Source organism: Mauremys mutica, chromosome 1 (assembly GCF_020497125.1).
Source record: "Mauremys mutica isolate MM-2020 ecotype Southern chromosome 1, ASM2049712v1, whole genome shotgun sequence".
Taxonomy (NCBI): domain Eukaryota; kingdom Metazoa; phylum Chordata; order Testudines; family Geoemydidae; genus Mauremys; species Mauremys mutica.
The window spans coordinates 232,421,606-232,440,135 of record NC_059072.1 but is presented as its reverse complement, the minus strand read 5'-3'; the positions used below and the strand labels follow the sequence as shown (position 1 = coordinate 232,440,135).

The 18,530-nt window shown below is 41.3% G+C and overlaps 1 protein-coding gene across 2 annotated transcripts in view; it reads left to right on the top strand.

The window, feature by feature from the left end:
• Positions 1-18,530, top strand: part of WWC3 (WWC family member 3) — a 169,302-nt gene that overhangs the window by 114,174 nt on the left and 36,598 nt on the right. For both annotated transcript variants that reach the window (XM_044990979.1, XM_044990896.1), the window contains exons 9-10: positions 13,833-14,075; positions 17,325-17,414. In XM_044990979.1, coding sequence (XP_044846914.1) covers positions 13,833-14,075; positions 17,325-17,414 — 333 coding nt within the window. The remainder of the gene's footprint in view (positions 1-13,832; positions 14,076-17,324; positions 17,415-18,530) is intronic.

The window sequence follows — 18,530 nt, the reverse complement described above, 5'->3', positions numbered from 1 at the left end:
CCAATAGTAGCTTCCGCTGCTGTACTTCTCAACTGCAATCAACTACTTAGTCCATTCCCCAGGACCTAAAGGGCTCTTCCAGCTGAATCCTGTGGTACAAGAACAGGATCCATTGTCGGCACAGCTAACTGCCTCTTTGTCCTCCCTGGATGACTCTTCTGTGCTGGAATCTTCCTCTCCCTCAGGCCTGGTCTACACTACGCATTTAAACCAAATTTAGCAGCGTTAAACCGATTTAACCCTGCACCCATCCACACAACGAGGCCCTTTATATCGCTATAAAGGGCTCTTTAAACCGATTTCTGTACTCCTCCCCGACGAGAGGAGTAGAGCTGAAATCGGTATTGCCATGTCGGATTAGGGTTAGTGTGGCTGCAAATCGACGGTATTGGCCTCCGGGTGGTATCCCACAGCGCTCTGGAAAGCAATCTGAACTCCGATGCACTGGCCAGGTAGACAGGAAAAGCCCAGCGAACTTTTGAATTTCATTTCCTGTTTGCCCAGCGTGGAGCTCTGATCAGCCCAGGTGGCGATGCAGTCCCAAATCCAAGAAGAGCTCCAGCATGGACCATATGGGAGATACTGGATCTGATCGCTGTATCGGGAGACAAATCTGTTCTGTCAGAGCTCCGTTACTGAAGACGAAATGCCAAAGCATTTGAAAAAATCTCCAGGCTATGATAGACAGAGGCCACAGCAGGGACTCAGCACAGTGCTGCGTGAGAAGTGTAACGGAAAGCCAAAGAATCAAATGGATGCTCATGGAGGGAGGGAGGGGGGACTGAGGACTCCAGCTATCCCACAGTCCCCAAAAAGCATTTGCATTCTTGGCTGAGCTCCCAGTGCCTGTAGGGTCAAAAACATTGTCCGGGGTGGTTCAGGGAATATCTAGTCAATTTACCCCCCAAGCTCCTGGCTGGCCTTGGTGAGGTCGGCCGGGGGCACCTGGGTAAAAATGGGAATGACACTCTGTCATTCCTGGCAGACGCTACAAAATGCTGGGTAACCGTCCTCATCATAGCAGCTGGAGCCTGAGCTCCATCAGCCCCCCTGACTTTCGTGTCTAAAGAAAAGATTCTGTATTCCCTGGACTATCATAGCAGCGGGAGGCTGCGCTTCTCTCCCCCCGCCCCACCCCTTTAATATCCTGCCTGGACTATCATAGCAGCTGGAGGCTGCCTCCCACTCATTTTATCTCGCTAAAAAGTCACTGTTTCTTATTCCTGCATTCTTTATTACTTCATCACACAAATGGGGGGACACTGCCACAGTAGCCCAGGAGGGTTGGGGGAGGAGGGAAGCAACGGGTGGGGTTGTTGCAGGGGCACCCCCTAGAATGGCATGCAGCTCATCATTTCTGCAGGATCTCTGGGGCTCTGACCCGGAGCGGCTGTGCTCTCTGGCTCTCTAGTAGACGTGCCCCATATTCTAGGCAGGACTGACTCTATTTTTAGACAAAACATAAAGAAGGGAATGACCCGGGGAGTCATTCCCATTTTTCTCCATGCGCCCCCGGCCAACCTCAGCGAGGCCAGCCGGGAGCATCCATAACAGCAGCAGACGGTACAAAATGATTGATAACCGTCATTGCCAATTTCCAATTGCAAATGGTGCAAAATGACTGATAACCATCATCTCATCACCAATTTACAATGGCAGACGGTGCAATAGGGATGGTAATCATCTCTGTTACCTTGCAAAGGCAAATGAATGCTGCTGTGTAGCACTGCAGTATCGCCTCTGTCAGCAGCATCCAGTACACATACGGTGACAGTGACAAAAGGCAAAACAGGCTCCATGGTTGCCATGCTATGGCGTCTGCCAGGGCAATCCAGGGGAAAAAGGGCGCGAAATGATTGTCTGCTGTTGCTTTCACGGAGGAAGGATTGAGTGACGACATTTACCCAGAATCACCCGCGACACTGTTTTTGCACCATCATGTATTGGAATCTCAACCCAGAATTCCAATGGGCGGGGGAGACTGTGGGAACTATGGGATAGCTACGGGATAGCTACCCACAGTACAATGCTCCGGAAATCAACGCTAGCCTCGATACATGGACGCACACCGCCGAATTAATGTGCTTAGTGTGGCCGCGTGCACTCGACTTTATACAATCTGTTTTACAAAACCGGTTTATGTAAAATCGGAATAATCCCGTAGTGTAGACATAGCCTCAGTATCCAAGGATTTTAAGTTGCATCAGGGCCTCCTGAGGTGTATGGCCGCTACCTTTGGTATCCAGTCAGAATGTTCCTGTAGGAGAATATCCATAAGATGCTGGATATTCTCCAATCACCAGCTCCAGGAGAGAGTAGCCATCCTGATAAATGAGACTTTCCTTGGAGCCTTCAAAGACCCTCTGGAGTACCCCAACTTCGTTGCCCCCTACTGTGAAACGCTCAGAGAAACAGTGCTCTATTGCCACGCAAGAGTTGAGGGTTTCTACTCCCATGCATCCCACAAGTCAGTCTCAAGCTTAAACTGGATTGTGCCAAGCTCATTTTTATTGCTTCAGTGGGGCCAAGACAATGCTGGTTCTCTGACCTCCTCATGTTATTGGTTCGGCCTCCCCTATCGTTTCCTCTTCATCCTTATCTTCTGACTCAGTATCACGGTCAGGTTTTGCATCCAGCATTCATGTCCCCGCATCTCACAGCGTGGATGCTGCATGCTTAGAAGAGGAGGAGGAACAGGTTGTGGTGTGCACATGGTCAGTCACGTGGTACAGGGCGGCTGGATCCTCTGGGAGTCCAGAATGCACATCAACTTACTAGAATCCAGGGGGGTCCACTAGGCCTGCAATGCTTTCCTCCTACTCATCCAATCCAAACATGTTTGGTTAACATTGGACAATGTAATAGTATTTTATATAAGCAAGCAAAGGAGAACAAGAGCCCTTTCTTTGCAGAGCTCTGCAACTGGTGCATCAAACATCACATAGCCTTATCATAGCTTACTTACCAGGGATTCAAAATTCCCTACTGGACTGCCTGAGCAGACACTTTTCTGTGAATCCTGAATGGGGGAGTCATGAATCCATTCCCAATGATGTCTTTGCTTAATGGTGAATGCTAACTTGGGACCGTTTTGCCTCTCAGGCAAACAGGATGCTTCCTCAATACTGTTTTAGAGCAGGTCTTGGCAAAGGCTCATTGCTCCCTGATGTCATAGAGGGTCACTTGGGGTATGTCTTCCCTCCAATTCCTTTGATCGCGCAAGTTGTATGGAAGATCTGCTGAGACAGAACTTGAGTCATCCTCATCATGCTCAACTGGCCGAGACAGTTCTGGTTCACAGATCTGTTGAAACTCTCAGTGCAACTACCTGTGAGCATCCCCTTGTTGCTGGAATTGCTAATACAACATGGGCAAGGTCACACACTGCAATTCAGAGCCGCAGCAACTCAAAGCTGTGTATTTGGATGGCCATCAGAGAGAGAGAGAGAGAGAGAGGTCATGTTCCAGGAGGGTGTAATCCAAAGTTAAAAAGATTTCTACACAAAGCTGTTACTCAGCTAAATGGAAACATTTACCTGCTTGGGCTCATCAATGCAATTTGTTTCCAGAGTCCGCCAGAATCCCTGATGTTTTAGAGTATCTACTTACCCTTAAGTCTTCAGGTTTTGTGTTCAGTTCCCTATGGTTGCATTTAGCAGCAGTCGGCTCTTTCGATCTTCCAGTGGCTAACCGTATGATCTTCATGCACCCTGTTGCAACTAGATTTTTGAAGGGGATGCTCCCTTTGAGCTGCTGGCTACATGCTCCATGTCCCATCTCTCCATGAAAATGGCCTTTCTGATAGCTACAAGGTCAGCCAGAAGAGTTAGTGAACTGGGAGTGCTTATGGTGGGCTCACTATATACTGCCTTCTATAAAGAAAAGGTCTTGCTTTGCCCCCACCCTTGAGGCATACTCAAGATAGTTTCTCCGTTTCGTACGAGTCGGGTCATCTACATACACTTCCAACCGTGATTTAACACTGTCCTCGGGAGCCAAAAAATCTTACCGCGTTATAGGTGAAACCATGTTATATCGAACTTGCTTTGATCCGCCGGAGTGTGCAGCCCCCCCCCCCAGAGTGCTGCTTTACCGCGTTCTATCCCAATTCATGTTATATCGTGTCGCGTTCTATCGGGGTAGAGGTGTATCTTTATTTTTTCCTAAACCACATGTCTCAGACAAGGAGAGAGAACTGCATTCTCTGGACGCCCAGAGGGCTTTGGCCTTTCATCTACAATGAGCAAAGGACATAAGAAAGACACCTTAAACTATTTGTTTCCATAGCAGAGGTATCAGGTCATCAACCTGTATCAGTGGAGAGACTTTCAAAATGGATCTCGGGTTGTATTACCTTTTCTTACCAGATATTTGACATCCCCTCCTGTCCCCGGCAAGGGTAAAGGCTCATTCCACAGGGGGCAAGCCACTTCAGCTGCATCTCTGAGAGACGTACCCATACTACAGATATGTAGGGTAGCTACTTGGAGCTATTTGCGTACCTTCCCAAGCCATTATGACCTTGTACAGTCGTCAGCTGTGGCTTTGGGGACAGCAGTACTACAGTTAGCTATCACTTCCTCATCCTCACAGTCATCACCTGTTTGACGACCTCTTGTTAATCTTCCATGTGCGGAAAAGACATAGGGATCATCACTTGAAGAAGAAATGGAGGATACTTACCTGAAACTGAAGATACTTTAAGATGTGTGGTCCTTATCTGTGTTCCGCTACCTACCCTGCGGTAAGAGTGGGAAACTGGAGATGTTGGCCTACCCCAGCCTTTATGCCGTTGGTTGGGAGCACAAGGAGAGGTACTATGCATGTGCGGGCCCACAGACACTACTTGCAAGAAACTGTGGACTGAGTCATGTTGTGTGCATGTATATCCCACATGCGGAATATAGATAGGGATAACACTTCTCGAAGAACCTCCAGTTACAGGTAAATAACTACCATTTGCTAAGCCTGCCTTGTCGCTCCCTGATACTGTTTTCAGGGCCCTATTCGTGATCTCAGAGCAGCAACCCCTGGTCTGCCTTCAACTACAGAGTAAAGGGAAAGGCTGGAAGGCAGAGAATAACATTTTTTTAAAAAAGCCTCTAATCCCCAAATGAGACTTTTATGATGATAAAAATTAAATTTATTAAAATATAGCTTCAGTCATGAGAACTGCACTTTTTTAAAAAAAGAAAAACTTAAAACTTGCATAATGTTGCATATTGTGATGAGACTCTAAAAATCACAAGCTCAGTAGTTTATATTTTCTCTGGCCCCTGTAGGGTTTTTGGAGCATTTTTGTTTGTATTTCATGGGCATATTTGCATTCTTCCTCAAGCAAATCTGAGAGCAGCTGCCCTTGTGCATGTGAGGCTGGGCAGTACATTCAGCTCTTCTCAAAGCTGACCCTTATGCTCAGTGTACTGAGCATGCTCAGAAGTGGTTTTTTAATTGCCTGTAGTATTTCTCTTTCATCCCACACTTCTCAAATCCTACTGTCACTAAGTCTGTGTTCCCTATTGAATGTGCATATGCCAACTTTCAGCCTCTAAACTTCAGCCTTTTTTTACTTTTGGCCTGTTCCAAAAAGAGTGGGTATGTTTTTTGTTTTGTTTTTCGGGGTCAGAGCATACATTTGCTTTCCCTAACCACCTCTTACAAGAGGTTTCCCAAACTTCTTACAATCAATGAATGTATTGACAGAGATGTAACTTACAAAATGCACATTTAAAGTCTTGTGTAAAACCTCAGTTTTTCATAAATAATTGTTTTTCTTCCTATTACAGGCTTTTGGAGATATATATTTTACAGTGACTACACTTAAAAAGTAATACTTTCATTAGGCCGTAGTCCAAAAACGGAAGTCTCTATTGATGTAGTAATATAACATTTTTCTGAAAAAACTAAATTTCTGAAACATCGAACAGTGTTCTAGGCATTTTGCCCATTCCCATCCATGAATAACAAGTACTGATGGGCTTGCATTCCACACTCCAGTAGGTGGTATCAAATTATTGCTTTCTGGGTCAACAGGCTGACTGCTGCTTATTTGAATATCAAAATTTGAAAAAATTTAAGTGCTCCTGTAAAGTGCAGAGAAGGGAGGTTCACAGAGGACATAACAAAACTTTCACTGTAGTTAATAAGTGAACACAGATTTAAGATGGCAGCATACATCTTCCAATAAAGTAACTGCTATTCACTGTTACGTATAGAATTACTGCTGTTACTCCTTTACGTAATATAAGTGTGTTGCTGTATTACAACCTTTATTTGAATTTACTGTACATCTCAGAATGTTTGTCACATTCAGTAAAGCAAAAAAGAATTTCACAGGGAAAATACCAAAGGTGGATTTAAATACAGTTTTCGGCTTTTCTTGAGTAGGGAAATTTGCACTTAAGTAACCATTGGTAATGGGGTATAAATACACTGGTACAATCCCACATAGTGTAGACCTACTGCATTGGTGCAAAATGGGGCACCAGTAACTGACCATGCACTGGTGTAGCCACATCAGTACAAAAAACCTCCAGTATACACCAGATATGAGATCATTTTATCCCTACATAAAGTCTCCAACAAGAAAACGTTGCAAATGTATGGAACAGGTACCTTGAGCCTGATGCAGATAAGACAGCCATTTTCCAGTGGTGGAGATTGAAACAGCACTGAATGGAATGCTGCCACTGAGTTCAAGAAACGTTCAGCTGAGAAAAAAGAGTATCTGTACATTCAAATAGTAATAAAAATTAGGGCTGTCAAGTGATGAATCACTCTGTTAAACAATAATAGAATACCATTTATTTAAATATTTTTGGATATTTTCCACATTTTCAAATATATTGATTTCAATTTCAACACAGAATACAAAGTGCACAGTGCTCACTTTATATTTATTTTTATTATGAATATTTGTACTGTAAAAACAAGATAGTATTTTTCAATTCAATTAAGCAAGTACTTTAGTGCAATCTCTTTATCATGAAAGTTGAACTTACAAATGTATAATTATGCACAAAAAATAACTGCATTCAAAAATAAAACAATGTCAAACTTTAGAGCCTTCAAGTTCACCCAGTCCCACTTCTTGTTCAGCCAGTCACTCAGACAAACAAGTTTATTTACGTGTGCAGGAGATAATGCTGACTGCTTCTGGTTTACAGTGTCACCTGAAAGTGAGAACAGGCATTTGCATGGCACTGTTGTAGCCAGCGTTCCAAGATGTTTACATGCCAGATGTGCTAAAGATTCAGATGTACCTTTGTGCTTCAACCACCATTCCAGAGGATATGTGTCCATGCTGATTATGGGTTTTGCTCATTAACGATCCAAAGCAGTGCATGTTTGATTTTCATCATCTGAGTCAAATGCCACCAGCAGAAGGATGATTTTCTTTTTTGGTGCTTTGGATTTTGTAGTTTCTGCATCGGAGTATTGTTCTTTTAAGACTTCTGAAAGCATGTTCCACACCTCGTCCCTCTCAGATTTTGGAAGGCACTTCAGATTCTTAAACCTTGGGTTGAGTGCTGTAGCTATCTTTAGTACCAATGTGAGATTTCCTTCTTTGCATTTTGCCAGATCTTCAGTGAAAGTGTTCTTAAAACGAACAACATGTACTGGGTCATCATCTGAGACTGATATAACATGAAATATATGGCAGAATACCGGTCAAACACAGAGCAGGAGACATATAACTCTCCCCCAAGGAGTTCGGTCACAAATTTAATTAACACATTTTTTTTTTTAATGAGCGTCATCAGCTTGGAAGCATGTCCTCTGGAACGGTGACTGAAGCATGAAGGGGCATACGAATGTTCAGCATGTCTGGAGCATAAACATCTTGCAATGCCAGCTACAAAAGTGCCATGTGAATGCCTGTTCTTATTTTCAGATGCCATTTTAAATGAGAAGTGGGTAGCATTATCTCCTATAAATGTAAACAGACTTGGTTGTCTTAGAGATTCGCTGAACAAGAAGTAGGACTGAGTGGACTTGTAAGCACTAAAGTTTTACATTGTTTTGTTTTTGAGTGCAGTTATGTAACAAAAATCTACATTTATAAGTGGCACTTTCACAATAAAGAGATTGTACTATGAGGTGAATTGAAAAATACTATTTTATCATTTATACAGTGGAAATATTTGTAATAAAAATAATATAAAGTGAGCACTGTACAAGTTATATTCTGTGTTGTAATTTAAATCAATATATTTGAAAACGTAGAAAAACATCCAAAAATATTTAATACATTTCAATTGGTATTCTATTTAACAGTGCAATTAAAACTGTGATTAATCACGATTAATTGTGTTGAGTTAATTGCATGAGTTAACTGCGATTAATCAACAGTCCTAATGAGAATAAGACGAAAATCTCTCATCTCACCACTAAGTGTGTTTTTTTTTTCTTTAATGTACTATCGCTTACAAAAAACGGTGTTAAAAGAACATTATTTATGTTGCAAGGTCAAGCACTAAGAAGCAGCAAAGAATCCTGTGGCACCTTATAGACTAACAGACGTTTTGCAGCATGAGCTTTTGTGGGTGAATACCCACTTCTTCGGATGCATCCGAAGAAGTGGGTATTCACCCACGAAAGCTCATGCTGCAAAACGTCTGTTAGTCTATAAGGTGCCACAGGATTCTTTGCTGCTTCTACAGAACCAGACTAACACGGCTACCCCTCTGATACTAAGCACTAAGAAGTGCTCCAAAAATGATCAGGAGGTGCCTTATACCGACCCCATAGTTAGGGTTATGTTTTGAAATGGGCTTGAAGTGGGGCATAAATTCCTGCATTTCCAAGCATGTGGTCAATTAGCGTGAAATGCCGTATGAGGTTAGTTTTTATGTCCCTTGAATTTTCTGTACGGTGTTTGTTTCGTTTCTGCTAATGCATTTTTAATAGGTTGTCTTGAATTTGGGCTCTGGCTGTAATTTTATCAGGGAAGTTCTGCTTGTCTTTTTTGACTGGTATCTTTCTAAAAAAAATAAATTTCTGGATACCCCAAACTTGATAGAAAAGTGTGTCCTCAGTAGATGTGATGCAACAAGTAGTTTTCGTTGTTTAAAAAAAAAAGAAGGGAGGATGTGAAGGGGTCATTTTTAGCCTAAAATCATGCTGCTAGTTTATGTGCTGTGACTAAATCTAATTGAGCGGGGCCAGGGAAACCTGATTGAACAACACATTCTCTTGTCAAGAGCTACACATTGTTAGATTTTATCCCACAACAGAGAAAGTTTCATACATAGCTGCTGACACGCAAAGGTTCATGCACAGCTGCTGACAGATAAAATCTTTTCCAGCTGCAGCAATATTTCTGCCTCTCCTCTGCCCCATGCTTGCCCTGCTTAAGAATTTAAAATAACCCAAAAACCTAGGAAATTAATAAACAAACTTCATTGTGAAGGTGTTAGTTTCCACTCATAACATACTTGAGACACACTCACAAAACCAAAGAAATGAAGAGTTAAGTAACTTAACAGTAACTTCTCCTTTATCCACAGGCCATACCTAACCATTACTACAGCTACCATAATCCAGTATAGGCCATGCATTATAACTTTAATTCTGCTTTCCTAAGGATACCAGCCTTTAAGAAGAATACTTCTCTAAGACTTCTTTACCAAATTGTCATCAACAGTGTTAAGGCTGTTCTGTGTGGCCTGTAGTGTCTAGTAATGGAAAGGTACGTTCCACTGGGTGGAGGAGTAGAAGAGAAATGACCTAACTTTTCGTTTCTTCGTTTTCATGGATGTCAGATATATTGGGTGTAGCAACCCTAAATGCTTCACAAGAAAGTTTTATACTCTCAAATAAACAGTCTTCAAATAGTTAGAGGTCCTTTTCAAGACGAGCCACGGTTGTCAACATTGAGTAACACAAGAAGGAGACAGTTGGTTTAAACAGTATCTTAAATCTTCTGCCTGAGGGCTATCAAAACAATGGTTACGTGAAAAATCTGATGTAGGAATTTCACATTTTTGAAATGTGACCTACAGAAAGCAGCACAAAAAAGGAGGAAACATTTTAGCTAGCTCCCATGAAGAGGAACATCCAGCTCAAGGGAAACCTTAATTTCAGTTATATTCAAACAAACAAAACTATAGAACTGGATGAATGGAATCCTTTCAAAGAGAGACTGAAATGGATGGCAAGGAGTGCAATTACTATCTATTGAAAAACTTTGCCTGGGACTGGTGTAACTATAGTTTGTGATAAGCGATTCTTCTATTTAAAAGATGGATCTTGCCCCTAATGTGCTGTTCATAATTTTATTGCAATGAATACACCTTTTGACACTTGGTCCAGTGTTTGAAAGTACATGTGGAATGTTGTTGGGTGCATATTAGACTTGAAATATGCAATAATTACTGTATATACTCATTTGTAAGCTGAATTTTTTTTAGTAAAAAGGGGAAGCACCAGAGAAGGGGGTTGGTTTATGAATGGGTATAGAGAGGGAGAGGTGGGACACACCACCTTCCCCCAACAGAGGGAGCAAGGAGAGGCAGCACAGGCAGAAGGTAAGAGGTGGGGCCAGAGTCTCTCCGCTTCTGGTCACGCTGCTCTCCCCCCAGCCTCCGAAGCAGCTGCAGCCCCGGGGATGGCAGGCTGCAGCCCCGGGGATGGCAGGCTGCAGCCGTGCCGCCTTGCCCAGCCCACTGGAACGTGCTGCGGCTGCGCCGCCCAGTCTGGCCCGCCGGAGCAGGCTGCAGCTCTGCTGCCCAGCCTGTTGGAGCAGCTCCAGCCAGGTCAAAGACATCCTCCCCTGGCCCTCCCCAGATAAAGTGGGAAGGGATGGGATGGGGAGAGTGTGGGGGTCCTGGGCTGGGGTGGGGTCATGTGGGGGGTGTTCACAGGGGTTACTCTCCTGAGTCGCAGCTTCTCCCCCTCCAAAATTTTTTTCCTCACCAGTTGCTGTCCCGGCCTGTCAGGGTAAGCAGCTGGCGCACCGGGACACTTTGTTTACTTAGGTTACCTCTGTGCCTGCGGACACTCTAGATACACAAACCATCTCAGCCCGGAGCCAAAGTTTGCTGACCCCTGAATTATAGGGTCGGCTTATGAATGGGTTATAAAAATTTTCCATTTTTACTTATCCATCTTGGGGGTGGGGGGCGGCTTATAAACGAACCGGCTTATGATTGAATATATATGGTAGTTATAGGTTTCCATACCAGTTTTTATACCCCAGTTTATTAATATGAGGGTTTTTTTAAATAATAGTTTATAGTAAGTTAACATTTAAAAAAAAATCTTGCTTCAGATCTTATCACTGTCCCAGTCACTACTACTCTTCAGCTGTCTGTCAATAGTCTTTCAGCAAACTCACCTGACAGAATTTAAAATCCTTTGGTAGACCAGTATTGCAATTGGATCTTCACTGATGGACTTCTGGGCATGCGTAGAGTACCACTGTAGTAATCTGGATTTCAGGAGCAGGGTTGATATGATTAATTGCCGTATTTATAAAATTGCATGTAATCTGTTGATTGATTTTATCAGAATTGAACATAGAATTCTTTTTTTTTAACTGATTAAAATGAATATGTTCCTCTTTGGCTTTATCAGATTTGAATATATTTCATGAACATGACTTAAAAAATATTAACTAAAAATGTTTGTAATAAAATGAAACCACTGAGTATTTTTAAGTTATTCAGCATGGCAGTATTCTTGATTAATTGCCAACATTCCTAAGAACCGAGGAAAAATTATGGCAAATTTTATATTGCACCTACAAAACTTTCTTCCCTGTGCATATTTCCACTTTTACTGAAAGAGCTGTCAGAGTGTTGGTAATTGATTGACAAGAACGTGGTGGTTTACATCAGGTCTCCCGCATTCCAGATTTTCGCTAGGGAAAACGTACTGAAACAAACTTCTGGACATTTTTTTAATGTGTACATATATAAAACAAATACTATAATATAGCTTTGAAGAATTTTTGTTCACACAGTAAAATAAAAAGGTCTCTTGGTTTTTTTGTCTTAATTATTTTAAGCTATTTTAACAATACAGGCTAGGCTTTTTAGATTTTAACTTTCGGGTCATATCCTAGAAACACTACGTAGGTAAATAGTCCCACTGAGGGGCACTAACCCTGATTCTGTATTCCTGCCATCTCCTGTTACATATACATAAACTTAAAACTGACATGTTTTCAGAAGTGATGGACAAACCTCAGTGTCAGGAGATTTATTTCTGTTTAGTTGCCTACCAGAATTGTTTGGCTTTACAAAATTAGGACCGGATTCTGCCACCCCTAGACTGTGTCTACACTTCAGAGATTATACCCGCATAGCTATGTTGGCACAACCCCTGACTGTAGATGCAGCTTACACTGACAGAAGGGGTAGTGTAGGAATGCCACCTTCCCAAACAAAGCTAACTATGTTAACAGAAGCATTCTTCTGTTGACATAGCTGCATCTACACTGGAGGTTGGCCAGCATAGCTTACGCTGACAGTTTTGTCAACAGACTTAGTGTGGTTGGCAGATTTTGTCCCTTTAGGCCTTTGAGATCATGTGAATTTGGGTCTTCCAGGCCTGGGTAAAATGAGGATGTTCAGAGGCATGTCAGAGTGAAAAAGAGGCAAAAAGGAAACTGTTCAAACTGAATTTAAATTTAAGAAAACTTGATTTGTTAGGAAACTCAAAAGAACTCCGCTCTAGAGGGGAGTAGTGTTTATGCAAATAAACTCCATGACTTCTGCATTCCTCAACTCTTAATATTCAAGATAAGTGTGTTCATTTCTACTTCTCTGACCGTCACCATACCACCCTAACGCTGAGGTACTCTCTTGAATAATTCTTGGTTTGCGGAAGGGCTGTTACGGCTTGTGTTTTGTTTTCAGACAAAAGAAATAAGTTGTTGGAGTGGTGGGACTGGGAGGGCTTGGCTTCTTCCCAGTAGTACTTGTATAATGTCTGCTCCTGGCGGCAACTGTTCTGCTCCAGCCCCATATTTTTTTGGACTCGTGACTTATTTATTCCTGTACTTGAGTTGTCAGTCATGGAGTGCCAAATATTTTCTGCCCCTTAAAGACTTTTCCTAGCTGAATGATATACAGTCACTTGGAGAATAGCTTGGCTCTAGACATTGTGGGACTTGTTGATGGCTCAAAGCATTCCCAAAATCCTGACTGGGGAGAATAAGAAATAAAGGGGACTACTTCCTTCAGAATAGAAGGCAGCTTCTTAGGCTACACAAACAGCACTCAGACTGCTTCCTTGGAACAGCAGCCAACGAGTTTCATGTTAACTGCATCTAGTCGTCTTAAAAATATTGTTATTCCCACATCTTTATAATATGAATTGTAGCAGCTTAAAACTGCTAAAATATCATGGCAGACATTGTCCACTCTAATTAATTATGACAGTTGTGATGATTAGTTTTGTTAATTCTTTGTTTGCTATTTAAAAAAATTCAGATGCAAATTAGGAACTAATTTAAAGCCAACAAAGAGAGGAAGCTGAGAGTAAACTCCCCAGTTGTATCCTTACGTCATCTTTTGAATCTGTCTGCAACATATATGGTACCATGTGGCAGATGTCATTAAGTATCTTTTAAATGCCCAACATAATGGGGTGTATGTGTACGTTAAGGATGTTAAGCTATAGATCTGAACATATTCACTTACATGAGACCATAAATATATGCTTGCAAGTTTTTGTGGTTTATTTCACATATACAAATAGTTTTAAGAATAAAAGTAGCTAAGTGCTAGTGGTCTGGGAGTGATTTTCCTCAGCAGTTATTCCACAGTGTTTTTTTCCCTGTTACTTATCTATTTCTTATGCAAGCTTTCATTTTTCCCCCCAAGAGTTTCCAATATACAGCAGCAGCTGGCCTTGCTAGATAATGAATCTTGGCCAGGAATGGCTGAGGCGGACAGGGACCGTCTTCAGCTCATCAAGGAGAAAGAAGCTCTCCTTCAGGAACTGCAGCTCATCAGTCAGCAGAGACGATCCCCAGAATACATTGCACGTTTGGAGGAAGAAAAAAGGCGCTTGGAGGATGAAATTCAGCAGGCTCGGGCCAGTTCTGCTCAGGGGGCCACTGAAAGGTTTGGGGACTTAACAAATTATTTTCTTATCTACCATAGGATGCAGCTGCATAGATTCCAAGTGAAGAGCTGGTGCAGTTTACCAGCTTTATATGAGATCAAAGCACTACAGTGGTTATTTGTGCACTTTGCCTACAAAAGGGACTGGGGTTCCAATCAGCACTTCCTGACCATGCCACTGTTTAGAGCCAATCTTCTGAAAGCTTTCCTGTAAGCGGTATTAGAGTGAAATTGACAAGACTAGTCACTTTCCCTTTTCCTATTCAGACCCCGGGAGTGCAGCAGAACTGATAAGAATCATGTCAGTTTTTCACTTATCTTTGGAAAAGCTCTGAGCTGCAGAGACATGCCATTGAGCTGCTCAGGATGAAGGGGGACCCAAACAATGGTGACCCGAGATGATGGGGATAGTTGGTTGGCACCTGGGGTTAAGTTAGAGTGATTGAGGTCACGTCCCCAGAAACAGCAGAGACCTCAGAACACCGAGACCATCCCTGCACACAGCAGTAGCCCCAGGACTCAGGAAGTTTAAAGATGACCTTTAGGCTGTAGTTGTACACATCTCTTTCCCATTGACCTGTGCAGTGTACAGTTTGGCTGGACCCAAATGTGGCCCTAAGATTTTGTTGAGTATACTATATAAAAATTTTGTGTATCTACAACCAATATGGAGCTCTCTGTTATTAGAAATGAAAACATTCTTCACTTGGGGGAAGTATTGTTCATTTCAAGGTGCCATAAATTGTCACCGAATTTAAGGGACAGACTATAATTCTGGCCAAGTATGTCAATAAACTGTGCATATTATAAAATGCCTCCAATTAGAGGGACAGAGCTTCTGTCTAAAACTCATTTCTCCTAATACTCTAATAATGCTGCTAAGCTTTATGGTGAACTTTTTTCTTACATCAGAGACAATATTTCTGCCCACTTAGTTCTTCCATGCAAGCAGCTAGCATCTGTGAGAGGTTTTTCTAGATTTTCTGTGCATTCTTTTGGTTTTTGTCACAGATTGAGGCATGAATTAATGGGAAAAAAGTCAACTTTGACACTTGAGGACACTACACTGAGCAATATTAATACAATCTTGTCTAAACATTAACACTTAGGTTGATTAAGTTGATCTTTATAAATAATTGAAAATGGCCCCATATCCGAGTTTGTAGAACTCTATTTGGCTTGGACAGGGTTACTTCAGGCAGTAAATCCAAATAGTGATAGAGAATTCACAGCTGATTAAATAAATACAGTTGATGTTTTGTATGACATTATTTGTGATTTTTGCAATATTGGCACTCCAGCCTAGAAAATGACAGAGAAGGGAGTTCACTTTACACTGCAGTGTAGTAAATTTTATTTGTTGTTTTTGGGATCTCATGTTAGGTAGCACATACTGTGCTGGCAAAAAGAGCAAGCTCTTTTTCCATGTTGTAGTCCGTGCTGTGGAAACCAACATTCCAGGGTGACATTTGATATTTCAGATTCTAGCAAGAAATTGAGCAAAAGTTAGCACAATATTTAAAGATGCTGTATTTTTTATAATGAGAGAGAGAGAGAGAGAGAGAGAACGACACCAGAGACTAGACTAATTATTCTGTCAGAGACAGAAAACATTTATCATTGGAGGATCTCCTTCCATATATCCTTCCTTCCCCCAGCTTGCAAAAAAGGGTTGATGTTTAAGCACATTTAATAAGAGTTCTGTTGTTACTGATTTTAAAATGTAACGTTAACCACACGAAGAGCTAGCATAACTTAAAACTTATACAGAGAACTGCACAGGGGCTTCAAGATTATGCTGTGTAGAGTAGGTCGCTTTTTCTTTTTTCTTAAATAGCCTTAACCACTCATATTATAGCTAACATTTAATTTTTAATTTCACTCATCCAAAAGATTCCCCTTTACTACCCTCTCTGTCAAAACCCCTGCATCTTATTAACTGTTTTTCCAGTCAAGGAGGGCTTGATGGGACTTTCTGTGGAGCCAGAAACACTGCCCTTGGCTAAGTCAGAGAGCTCTGGACACCCACCCCTTTGTTTCCCTGCATTCCAAATATCAGCCAGCTTGGGAGCCTTGAGGACTGAGGAAGTATCAGGTCCGAGCTGCAGCATGGAGACATATTATGCCAATAATATGCCAAGAAACAAAACAAATTATCCACCTGATTTTAATCTGTGGAGTGAAAGGTTTTAATTTGGAGTTAAAAGAATAAAACTCCAGAAAAAACATAGAGAACTGGTAGAGACTAAATGGAGGGATTGGAACAAATGCTGCACCTTTTTAAAATAAAGTTTAGTAGTTTCAAAATGTAATCAGGGTACCTTACAAGCATATAGTACAGGCAAAGTTATGACGACTCCGTTTGTGTTCGGGCAGTAATGCTGAGTAATTTGGCCACTTGCTTTTGCCTGGTAAAGAAACAATAATGGTCACTTTTTCCTCAAGAAGAAAGAAGTTTTTATCATAGAAGCATTTAAAATGTTAAACTAACTTCCGTTTGAAGGAGAACAATACAAGAAATATATTAACAAACATTAAAAAATTACAATTACAGTTTACTACAGTAAATTCACTCTTGGTGCATTACTTGAAGGTCAGTTCGATACTTATCCTTTTTCCCAGTGGTTCCTCACTCCTCTCCTGCCACAGTATATCTGAATGAAAGCCAGGATCACAGAGTTTGGTGATAAACTGCTTAACAGAACAGAAGTTCTCAAAAAAAATTTTTTCCTCTTGAAGTTTGACTTTCAGTCTGTATGGGTATTTCAGGTAGTTCCACGTACTTTTTCCTGCAAAGTACAGTTAAGTGACAGTTTTCTCTGTTTTACTTGAGCTATGATAGTCACACCAGGAAGAAAAGAAGTCTTACTGTTTTTAATCAGCTGCTCCTGCCTATTACATGTCAGCTTAGGTACCTTTATGGTTGGCCTTGGCAATTTCTGTTATATACCTTCACCACCATAGCTCTTGTGTTTTCTTTTGGTTCTTTATTCCTCAGTTACTGCAGTTCTCTAAGTGCTATATAAAGCTCTCAGTTCCTATGCTCTCAATGGGAGTTCTGTCATGGATTAAACACTGTGTATTGCCCTAAGTGAATTAATTCTGTTCGTTAAAAAAGGATTAATTGTTTACTCCCAATACAACAAGAACTGTCTCTTCTTCTGTGTTTGGAAAGCTCTTAGCACATTTTGAACACTACTGCAATATAAACAAAAGAAGAAAAATAATAATTGCAATTTTTAATTATAGGATACTGTTACAGGAGAAGAGAAATTGTTTGCTTTTGCAACTGGAAGAAGCTACTCGATTAGCCTCCTATTTACACTCCCAGTTAAAAAGGTGAGTTCTTTAGAGAAAATAATATTTTTTAAAAATTAATAAATTTTGAATTCAACAGAAAAGAAGTAGAAATACAAACAGAACAGACCATTTTACTTTTTCATACTTCTTTTGTATGCTTGTAATATAAGTAAAGGATGGGCATTGGTTCCTACTTTGTTCATCTGTTTTCTTTAAGTACATTATGGGCACTGAAAGGCATTCACAGCTTGCAGTTTAGCAAAGTATTTAATATGTCGTAAATTCAGTGGTTTGGATAGAGTGTTATTAAAAAGGAGAAAAGGACTTTTCACTTTTAATAATAGCTATCAGGACTGCCTGGTTTGAAAGTTAGTGAGATCTGTCTGCATAATACGAGGAAAGGAGAAATACAGCTGAACCCGTTTTATGATTGTTTTTGTTTTTAAATAAAAAATTATACACAAACAAGATTAAGCCTTTAAACTACGCATGACAAAAGACAGGAAATTCTGTTATATTCAGGGTGTCATTCGTAAGCCCATATTAGTGATTGCTTGTTTCTTAAGCATTGATGGTCTCTGGTGCTGTACCGGAAAACAACACAGAAGACAGGATAAATAGACAGTACAAATCAGACATGCAACTCCTAGGTGACAAGAGGAAGGTAAATGGGGAGTCAATATATAATCAGGGAGGCAGCATTTTACGAACATGGTCTGTTTTGTGGGAGAAGGTAATTTTGAGGAGGGATGTCAAAGAAGAAACAATAGGCACTGATGCACTGGAGTTTGGGCTAAGAAGAAACAGAAAAGGTTGTGATGCGCCTTCCCAGCATCCACTATCAGAACTGTCTCTTTCCAATCTGCCGGTTTTATGCAAATCTTACAATTTTCAGCTGGAGGAAAAACATGAGTACTGTGGCAACAGCAGCAAGACAACCACTACTGTTACCCACAGTCCAACCAATCTCCCCTCACCTCTCCCCCCCCCCCCCCGCAACTCTGAAGAGAGAGAAAAGGTTCATTTCTGGCATAAAAGGGTAAACAGAGTAGTCAGAAGTGAGAGAGAGAGAGAGAAAATGCAAGAGGATAAAATGTGCTTGGAACGTTCTAAGAGATTCACTACTCTGACATTCCAAGACAATAGTTACACAGA